The following is a 10,063-nucleotide window of genomic DNA, read 5'->3' as shown; positions in this document are numbered from 1 at the left end:
CGCCACTCTGTTTTAACGTATTAGTTCTTTTTCTAGTACTAGGGTAACCCTGAACTTCTCTCTTATTTTACTATTCTTATATAATTTTTTTATTATTTCTTATTATTTCTCTCTTTTTCCTCTGAAATCATTTTAATTATATTTTTGTTTTTTAAATAACACAATTTCTTTTTTTTGTGTTATTATTTTTTGGCACAGAAAAATCTGGAGACCAATTTTGTGTAAAACATTGGACCATTGTTGAGCTCATCATTTGTCAATCTAATAATCATTAATGTCTATGAATCCTTACAAAGCATACCCTCAAATAGACAGAGCACACCCTATGAGATGGACTGAAAATGTCCCGGGTCCTTATTATGTTTCTACTAATTGTGTTGATTGTGGAAATTGTTCACGTCATTGTCCTGGCTGCTTTGCTCGTCATAGTTTTCCAAACCATTGGTATGTAAAACGTCAACCAGAAAGTCCTGAAGAAGTGAAAAGGATGGAGAAGGCTATAATTTGTTGTAAAGGGAAAGCAATTATGAAAGCAGAGAACTGACTATTTCATCTTTCATTATTGCTTTTAAAACTAAAAAGAAATGGAAATGAATTAATTTAGTTATGTTCATTTTTTTGTTGTTCAGGTAAGTCTAAAATATTTAACTCTTCATCAAGAAGTTGTAATGTATTTTCTTGTTGAGTTGGTTTTTTTGTTATTGTTGCCATAACAAGAACAAAGAAAACACCTATAAGATTCATCATAATTAGTTGTAATGCTGAGGTCATAGAATAAATGATGATACAAGAAGGTATCCAAATAATATACCCTCCAATTAGTCCAATGACCCAGTCATGACTAAAGTATTGTTTAATTAATGAAAAAGAGCATCTTGGTAACTGAAGATTGTTATTATAAATCCAATTAATCCAATAATTGACATGAGACATATAAAATAAAGTCCAAATAAATTGGTCAAACAACATTTTATAAATCACCTGTAAAATCCCTTCATTTCCAAAGAGATAAGATTGTAGTTTATAAAAAAGATCTGATTGAATACCCTTGTTATATAAGTTTTTATTTTCTTTAAAGTTATATTATTTCAAATAGAACAAACAACAACACCATATGCAATAAACATATAAATTCCAATACTCTTTATACTTTCTTGTTTAATAGATTTTTGAATAATAGATATGGTCCAAGGAATAATCCCCATGAATAAACCAGTAGCTACAAAAGAGTAGAGGTATGATAACTTTATTTTTATTTTTGACATTGAAAGAAGAATTGAAGTTATTAATGGGATATTGTAGTATGATAGAACAATTAGTATTTCTAAACTCAGAATAAGAATAGCTGGTTTTATATTTTTAATAAATACACTTTTAATTTCTTTTAATAATCCATTAATGTACTTTTTATTCACAAGGAAACTAGTTGAAGAAATGATAGGATGCATTGTATTAATCTAGTTTTAGTCATCAAATTATTTTTGACTTAAATCGTTTTAAAAAGTTCATTTAAAAAATTTTGTTATATATAAACAAAATCCTTATTATAAAAAGTAGTTATAATAATAGTTTTGAATGAATTATATTATATTATATTATTTCAGAGTTAAAATAAATAATAATTTTATTTTATTATTTTTTGTTTTGCTTAGAATTTCTGTTAAACTAGTACACAAACCATTATCACATTTTTTGTAATTCATTGAGTTATTAATTAATAATTTTGTTACAAATTAGTTTGGTGTTTATTCACTTTTTTTCTTTTCATAATTTGTGGAAGATCATTTAGAATTGAATTTATTGATAAATTTATTACAAATGTTATGGTTTTTTTGTTAACTATTTTTTCTTGATAATTCGTTATTTATTTATAATTTTCTTTTAATAATAACATCCAAATACTATAAATAAGATCATTATTTTATATTAATAAGGATAATTCTGATTTAAAGCAATTTTAAAGTAATTCAGTTGAAGTATTATACTAGTATTAATTGGATAAAAAAGCTTAAACAAGAATAAAAATCTAACAATAATTAGAAAATTGATTTATTACAGTAAAATTTCAATAAAATATTATAAATATTGATGACTGAAATGAATTGAAAATAACAGAATAAATTAAAATACAAAAGTTATTATAAAAAAGATTTTGTTGGCAAAAAATAATCAATTACTTAATATCTATTTTCTTCATATGAGAAGTAAGTAATTATTTTCTCTTTAACATTAGTAATCTCTGTTTACATAAAGTTTTTCAAACATAAGCAAATTAAGTAATTAACTATTTAAATTAATGAATAAACTTTGGTTTAAATTTAAAGTATGAAACCCAACAGGTTTACAATGACCGTTTTATTTAAGAAGGTCATCTTAATAATACTGGGACTATTGTTCATTACATTTAAATACGATAACCAAAATTGTAACATTTTTATTGATAAGACATCATACATCTAATTCTAAATATTTATTTATAAAAAAAAACTAAAAAGATTTTATTAAAGAATCATGAAAAGATCTGATAAATATTTGATAACTGAAAGATAATCTCAGTTATGACCATGTAATAAAAGAATATTTTTATAAACATGATATGTATTGTTCTTAAAGTTATATATCAATTATTCAAGAAGATGAGTAAAGACGTTTAATAGTAGAGGTCTGAATAGATAACAAATTACAAAATGTAGTATTGGAAAATTACATAAGAGAGAGGCATGAAGTAGAATCAAATTAGGTAGATGAGTATTAATTTATTGTGATTGTTGTTATTTGTTTATCTGTTAATTTATTTTCTTTGATATTTTCTTGTGTTATTGGTTTGTTGTTTAGTTTGTTGTTATTCTTTTTTATTATTATTTCTTCAAAAACTTATTTCCTTTTCTTTTTTGTTGGTGTGTTTTATTTTCTTTATACAATCGATTTATTGTTCATTTTCATAATTGGTTATGGTTAGTTGTTAAGTATAATTAAATGATTAAAAATCAAATTATTTATAAAAATACTTTTTTCATTTTAATATTTAAAAATATTAAATAACATTATTTTTATTTGTGTTATTTATTCATCATTTTAAAAATAGATTAATTAAAATGATGTCTCATTTAATTTGTTATTTTATTAAATAAAATGATTTGTTATAAATGTGTATTTAGTTATTTAATCATCTGATTTTGATCTGATATTCATTAAATTAAAATGGATGAGTTAATAAACAAGAACACTCATTTCTTTAAAGAAGAAATAGAAACACTTCCAAATATTCAACAATCAATTGATGATATTAATAAACATTATCAATATTATTTAGGAAGTATTAAAAATGAAATATTTGAAATAAAACCAGATGAAACATATTCAGAAGCTATTAAAAGAGGAGAAGGAATATTTGATAGGATTGATGAAACAGAAAGAAGAAGAAAACTAGTAATAGAAAAAAGTCAAGAAACAATTAATCAAATAGAAATATTGATCGATAAAATGATAAAAATAATCGAAGAATGTGAAGGTGATGAAGAAATACTAAGTAAAACACGGAATGAAATAATTAATAAAATCATTTCAATTGAAGAAATGATAATGAAAAATAAACCATTCAGAACACCAGAAGAAAAAGATAAAATCACCCAATCATTTAACAGAAAGAAAAAAGAATGGGAAACATATTGTAGTGATTATTTTGAGAGGAAAAAGATAAAAGAAGAAGAAACAATGAAAACTTTAAGAAAGATGAAACAAGAAGAAATAAAACAACTAGAAGAATGGACAAATAGAAAAGTATCACATATACTATTTGATTCAGATATTGATGATTGGAATAAAGGTACATCAGTATTTGATCAAAGAATAATAAATAAAGAACATATAATAATTATTATTGAAGATGAAGATGGAAATAAATTTGGAGGATATGTTAATGTAAAAATTGATACATTTGGTTGGATAAATGATCCAAAATCATTTATATTTTCATTAGAATCAAAAGGAAGAATACAAGGAATGAAGAAATTTGATATTGACAATCCACAATATGCATTCTGGATAGGTGATCAATCAGATACGTGTTTGTTTAAATTCGGATATTCTGGTGATATTACTACCGGAAAAAACAATTTGAAAACAAGTTCATTTTGTATTCAATCATCCTTTGATTACAAAGGAATTAAAGAAACACTTTGTGGAAAACAATGGCCAGTATGTTTCACACCACAACGAATCATTGTTATTGAAATGAAATTGTTAAATTGTTTTATTAAAATATAAAAAACATTTATAATTCAATATTTGATTTATATTTAAATTCATTTTTGCCTGTTATTATTTGTGAGACTGTTTTTATGTGTAATTGTTATACGTTATTCTGTTTTTCTAATTATTTCAATGCTAATGATGCCTTAATTAAAAATCTTAACTAGACATTTTATTAACCAGACCTATATACCTGTTTAATGAATTAACTATGTAAAATATTCACATGACACGATAATAAAAAAGATACTGTACTTGTTTTATTTGAAAAGTTATTAAGAGGAATGGATGGTAACTGATATCAATAAATGACATTTGGCTATCTTTTGATATAATAAAATAAGGCATATAACAATTAACAAGTTATTTATTATTTAAAAAGAAACTAGTTAAAGTTTTTAGTGAATAACGAATAGAATGAAATAAAACATCATTGACAAAAATATTTCACTTGATATTAAATTTTCTTTTTGTTATTTTTTAATTGAAATTAGTTTATTTTAGTATTTTTTGAAATTAAGTTCAGTAAAATCATTTATTTAAAAGATAGTAATATAAACTCTATTTCGATGTTATATATTAAATATAAATTATGATTAGTTATTAATGGTTATGCTTCATTTCACAATTGTTAATGATAATTGTATTTAGAAATTTTTTAGATAAAAAATACTAAAAAATATTTCTATAAAATTATAAAATATTATTATCAATAATTTTATTTTGACTAATTTTAATACTGTAACTAAAATAATAATTCATTATAAATAAAATACATTTGAAGAAGGTTAGATTCCTTTATTTTAAGGACTTAGAGAATTGTCTCACCTACAGCATTGAGTGTAATAAGACTCAAAATATAGTGAATATATTCATAGAATTAATAAGGTTATATCATTGGAAGTATAAAATCAATATGAACCAATTTATCTTGTTTAATTACGTACCATAGAAACTGTTTAGTGAAATTATTAAAAACAATAAATCAGATTCAGCGAGTGAATTGCGTGAGTAATGAAAACTTCTGTAAATAGTTTTAATTAAAATCAGTCATTTAAAAGGTAATTAATTAACATAGCACACCTTTACTTGTTATTGAAAAAAAGAATTCATTAATAAAAGAGAAAAAGAAAAAAAAAAACACTTTTAGAAAGATTAAAATCATTCCCTTATAATTCTGAAAACAGTTGTAAAGAACAAATGAAAAAAGAACGTTGTTCCATCATCCCCATGTTAGTATTGTGGTTAGAATTCTATGCTCTTATTCTTTTATTTATTACATCTGATACAGGTACTGACGCTATAGTTAATGCACATATTTCAATTGGAACTAGGATAAATGAATTCAGTAAAATATATGTTAACAGCTGGAGTATATCCACTTACTGTTTTAATTATGTCACTTTCTGGAATTTAGCCCTATACTAAATTGGTAATGCCATCAACATTAGTTTGTTCCTAAAGTAAGATGTATTATTCTTAAAGTATTAAATGCATTAGGTAAATGGTCTTGTCTGGCTCATATGTTATGGTATTGATGGTTATTCCATTCTTCTTTATTATTCCATTGCCAATTAGACATCTAGAATCTGTTAGATCAAGTTACTATCAATTTATATGTTTATCCAATTTATGAATTTGTTATATTAACGTTAGGAACTATTGTATCATTAATTATGTACATTGTTTGTAGGAGTACATAATATAGTTCTTCATGATAAACAGAAATCATGAAGAAGATAGGCTTAAGTGGAGACCATTATTCTTCTTGTAGATTCTTAGTTATAAAGATTATTGTTCCAATCTTCTTATTTATTTCATTTGTATTCTTAGTGATTAGCATTTCTTGACTTTATTTCTCATTTAATTTCTTAGGACTTGCAGAATGGACACAGGTATTCTTAGATAATCTCTACGAAGAGAACCTTCTGTTGTTGGTTTTGGAACACAACTTCCAGGTGTTAATAGAGGTCCAAATAGTTTTGCTGTTAGAACAACTCAAAAGTGTATTTCATGACAGTCATTGTATTACTAATTCTTCATTGGTTTTGTCATTTGTATTATGGTTTGCACCATTTCAGAGAATATTCCAAAGTTTCTTATCATTGTTTTGAAGTATTATGTGCATGGTCATGTATTGATGTCTTTGTAGTTTCAGTTATTGTTGTATTGTTGAATTATTACAATTTGTATCATTTGTAGTTAAACTATCATGTGAAGATAAAATTCTACAACTTGGAGCAAGCATTGATGATATTGTAGCAAAACCCTTGGAGAAAAATAACTTGTTGATAGGCATGAAACATGTTTTGAAGTTAAAACTAACCTTGAAGGAGGACGTTGGTTATTATTTGTAGTAGTCATCATTTATACAATTTATTCAATGGCAGTTATGAAGATTACAAAGAGATATTTTGCCAAAAAAAACTTCCAACTGAAGAAGAAAGAGTTATAATGAATTGAACAAAGATAGAAATAGCAGAAAATTAAGAAGAAGACAATGACAATACAAATAAAACAGAAAAAAAAAGAAAGGTGAGCAAAGAAACAATTAAGAGTAACCTCTTTGAAAACTGTTTAATGAAATTAAATAAACATTTAAACTTAAGAATAAATAACTTCTTTCTTAACTAAAATTAATTAACTCATTTCTTACAGGAACTAAATAATAATAAAACTAATTTTTTTTTACTAAGAAAATAAACAAAAATCAAAGAAACTTATGAAAGAAAAGATAAGTAAATTTTATTTGGATTCATTGTAAATAGGCTCTAATCCAGATTGGAAGTGCCTTAACTTCAAATGTCTTCCTCTAGAAATTCTAACTTTGGGAATTAAGTCCCTATTCATATACATCTGTTCTAATGCTCTAACTGTGTAGTCAATATGCTCTTTGGAATATACGTTTCTTGGAACAGCAAATCTAACTTGATCATTAATTCCTTTTCTATCTTCTTCATCTTTATTATCCCATTCAAATCCAAATGGCCCTAATTCACAAGCCCTAATTCCATACATTCTGATCATTTCAATAACTAATCCAACTCCAAGGAAATCTCCAGGGGAATAATTCTTTCTATTGTTGAAGAATTTATCAGTTTCAATATAAATAGCATGTCCTCCTGGTGGTAAGAAAACTGGAATATTTCTCTTTGCTAACTCATATCCGAAATATCGTACTTGTTCTATTCTTCCTTTAAGATATGATTCTCCTTCAACAACAGACAAACCCATAGCACATGCCATAATATCTCTTCCACTTAATCCTCCATAAGAATCATTACCATACCTCAAAATTTGAAGTTGTTTTAAGATTACTCCAACATCACCTTTAGTACTAAACTTTCTCCAAAATACTCCTTGGTCTCTAAAAGCTAAAGCACCACCCATATTGCAAACTCCATCTTTCTTTAGAGAAATACAAAATCCATCAACATAGCTAAACATCTCTTTAACAATTTCTGGAATAGAAATCTTATCATATCCTTCTTCAAATTCATGAATAAAGTATGCATTTTCAGCAAATCTTGCTGCATCAAAGAAGAATGGAATATCATATTTCTTAGCTAATTCAGAAGTTTCTCTAATATTTTTCATTGAAACTGGTTGACCAGCTCCAGTATTGTTAGTGATAGTCATTAAAATTAAAGGAATATGCTCTTTTCCCTTTTCATTAATAAACTCTTCAGCACGTTCAATATTCAAATTACCTTTAAATTCATTTTTAGTCCAAAGAGTCTCTGGATCCACTGGATCATGATAGTTCTTAGCAAACAAATTAACAGTATGGAATCCATTGTTTCTAGCATTAGCCTCAGTAGTATCAAACCACCCATTTGAAATTAAGTGCCATTCTCCTTTACCAAGACATTGAGACATAACTTCATATAACAAACACTCTGCACATCTTCCTTGTGGTAAGATAAAGAAATTTGGTCTTTCTATTTGAAGTCTTCCTTTATTAACAAAAGTACCTGGAACTTCTGGCTCAGTCCAATATGGATCTTCTGGGTTATTTGTGAAATTTGGAATACCACTGACAATATCTTTAACTACCCACCTAGCTTTATCCCCTCGTTCAAAAGCATCTCTAACAGATTCTTGAAAAGCGTAATATCCTTGATTTCTTCCATAAGCCTCATCTCCTCTGAACAATGAACTCCATTGAATATCAGTCATAGCAGATGAACCAGAATCAGAGAGATAATCTACAAGAAGCATTTGTGAAGGGAAAAAGAAACAATTGTATTCAGTTTGTTTCTGAATCTTTTCTCTTTCTTCTGGTTTAAGATTAGTTGTTTGTCTTACAACATATGAGACATGAGTGGGAACTGGAACACCAAGTTCAGTAGATAGTTTCATAGCAATTAAGTCTTAATAATTAAGTTCTTTGTTATAACTCTTTAAATACTGATACTAATCTTCCTTTTAATCGATTGATAACTCTATAATCATATTTTTAAGATTAGTAACTACAGACGTTTCTTTCCCCTTCTATCTTCTTATTTTAATTTTTTAAAATACTTCCACAACAATCTAATAAGAACTAGAATATATGCTCATTAAAAGATGAAGGAATGTTTTTTTGACTTATTGAAAAACAATAAAAATCATCTTTATAATTATTTAAAATTGTTTTTTAAAAATTTTTTTCTCTATTAATTACCCAACTCATCACCTAAAAATAAAATGATTCAGTCAAATACTTTAAAAAAAAGACAAAGTAATAAGAGTTAATCTTTTGTTAATAGTCGTATCATTAATTTACTTGAGTTTATTTGATTTCTTAACTCAACCCATTTCTTTTCATTTACAAAAACTGAGACAAAATAACATTTTTGATGATATAAATAAATCTAAAAAAAGATTTCTAAAAATAAATATACTTAAAGAAAACTATTTTTTAAACCAAAACAAAAAGAAGAAGAAAAAAACTTAAAAATCAGTTCCAAAGGAATGGCTGAGAAAACTGAAACGAAGATTGTTAAACATGCGAAGAATTTAACAGAATTTCCACAAGAAGAAGTAAAGAAAGAAATAAAGACAGTTGTTTTAATAGATGTATCAATGAATCGTATTCAAGAAATACCATCACAAATTAATTCAATAGCAAAATTACAAAAATTTCGAGGAAATGATAATATGATTAAAACACTTCCAAGTCAAATAAATATTCCTAGTCTTAAAACTTTAGATTTATCAAGTAATCATTTAAAAAGATTTTGTAAGTCAATTAAATTAACGTCACTTACAGAAATTAATTTATCTATTAATCAAATAACTAAAATTGATGATGATTTTGGTTCTTTACATGCTTTAAGATTTATGGATTTATCAATTAACCGAATTCAAAGTGTACCAAAACATTTATCTAAATTAACTAGTCTTACATTTATTGATATTTCTAATAATTTATTAACATCATTCCCAACACCTTTATTAGAACTTTCATCATTAATTGTATTGAAAGTAAAAGAAAATAAAATTACAACAATTCCAAATGGTATGTCTAAAATGAGTAATTTACAAATTCTTGATATTTCTAATAATAAGATAGATAAAATTACACCATCATTATGTAAATTAACAAAATTATCTGTATTAGATGTTAGTGCTAACCCAATTAATGAAATTAATGATCAAATTCAAAATTTAACTACAATTAAAGAAATTGATATTTCTTATTCACCATTAAAAACATTACCTAAATCATTTATGTCACTTGTTGGACTTCGTAAATTAACATTACAACATACATCAGTTAAAGTACCACCAGCTGGTCTTCAAAAATTTACTAAAGTTCAGAACTTAA

The 10,063-nt window shown here is 25.2% G+C and overlaps 2 protein-coding genes across 2 annotated transcripts in view, besides 18 other annotated features; one reads left to right on the top strand and one right to left on the bottom strand.

Annotated features, from left to right (window-relative positions):
* The first annotated feature begins 76 nt into the window (after positions 1-76).
* Positions 77-108: a sequence feature (AT_rich).
* Positions 109-129: 21 nt separating this feature from the next.
* Positions 130-159: a sequence feature (AT_rich).
* Positions 160-1,349: 1,190 nt separating this feature from the next.
* Positions 1,350-1,392: a sequence feature (AT_rich).
* Positions 1,393-1,579: 187 nt separating this feature from the next.
* Positions 1,580-1,599: a microsatellite.
* A 7-nt stretch (positions 1,600-1,606) lies between these two features.
* Positions 1,607-1,641: a sequence feature (AT_rich).
* A 219-nt stretch (positions 1,642-1,860) lies between these two features.
* Positions 1,861-1,891: a sequence feature (AT_rich).
* A 167-nt stretch (positions 1,892-2,058) lies between these two features.
* Positions 2,059-2,087: a sequence feature (AT_rich).
* Positions 2,088-2,463: 376 nt separating this feature from the next.
* Positions 2,464-2,506: a sequence feature (AT_rich).
* Positions 2,507-2,751: 245 nt separating this feature from the next.
* Positions 2,752-2,915: a microsatellite.
* Positions 2,916-2,967: 52 nt separating this feature from the next.
* Positions 2,968-3,097: a sequence feature (AT_rich).
* A 29-nt stretch (positions 3,098-3,126) lies between these two features.
* Positions 3,127-4,269: a repeat region.
* Positions 4,270-4,705: 436 nt separating this feature from the next.
* Positions 4,706-4,771: a sequence feature (AT_rich).
* Positions 4,772-4,823: 52 nt separating this feature from the next.
* Positions 4,824-4,845: a sequence feature (AT_rich).
* Positions 4,846-4,902: 57 nt separating this feature from the next.
* Positions 4,903-5,026: a sequence feature (AT_rich).
* Positions 5,027-6,913: 1,887 nt separating this feature from the next.
* Positions 6,914-6,942: a sequence feature (AT_rich).
* Positions 6,943-6,996: 54 nt separating this feature from the next.
* On the bottom strand, positions 6,997-8,613 carry EDI_311960 (tryptophanase, putative; the record flags this gene model as incomplete). Its single annotated transcript, XM_001735120.1, has 1 exon — positions 6,997-8,613. One exon carries the CDS (start codon positions 8,611-8,613, stop codon positions 6,997-6,999), a length of 1,617 nt encoding a protein of 538 aa, XP_001735172.1.
* A 140-nt stretch (positions 8,614-8,753) lies between these two features.
* Positions 8,754-8,774: a sequence feature (AT_rich).
* A 92-nt stretch (positions 8,775-8,866) lies between these two features.
* Positions 8,867-8,904: a sequence feature (AT_rich).
* Positions 8,905-9,095: 191 nt separating this feature from the next.
* Positions 9,096-9,159: a sequence feature (AT_rich).
* A 48-nt stretch (positions 9,160-9,207) lies between these two features.
* Positions 9,208-10,063, top strand: part of EDI_311850 (phospholipase A2 inhibitor subunit B precursor, putative) — a gene marked incomplete at both ends in the record, with an annotated part of 1,446 nt that continues 590 nt past the window's right edge. Inside the window, one exon of the mRNA XM_001733229.1 lies at positions 9,208-10,063. This exon is cut by the window's right edge and continues 590 nt beyond it. Within this exon, the coding sequence (XP_001733281.1) occupies positions 9,208-10,063 (856 nt within the window).

The sequence above is a fragment of the Entamoeba dispar genome, genomic scaffold, assembly GCF_000209125.1.
Source record: "Entamoeba dispar SAW760 scf_1105229458909 genomic scaffold, whole genome shotgun sequence".
NCBI classification, from domain to species: domain Eukaryota; phylum Evosea; order Mastigamoebida; family Endamoebidae; genus Entamoeba; species Entamoeba dispar.
Note: the sequence above shows the minus strand (reverse complement) of the source record. Positions and strands in the feature narration are given on the sequence as shown.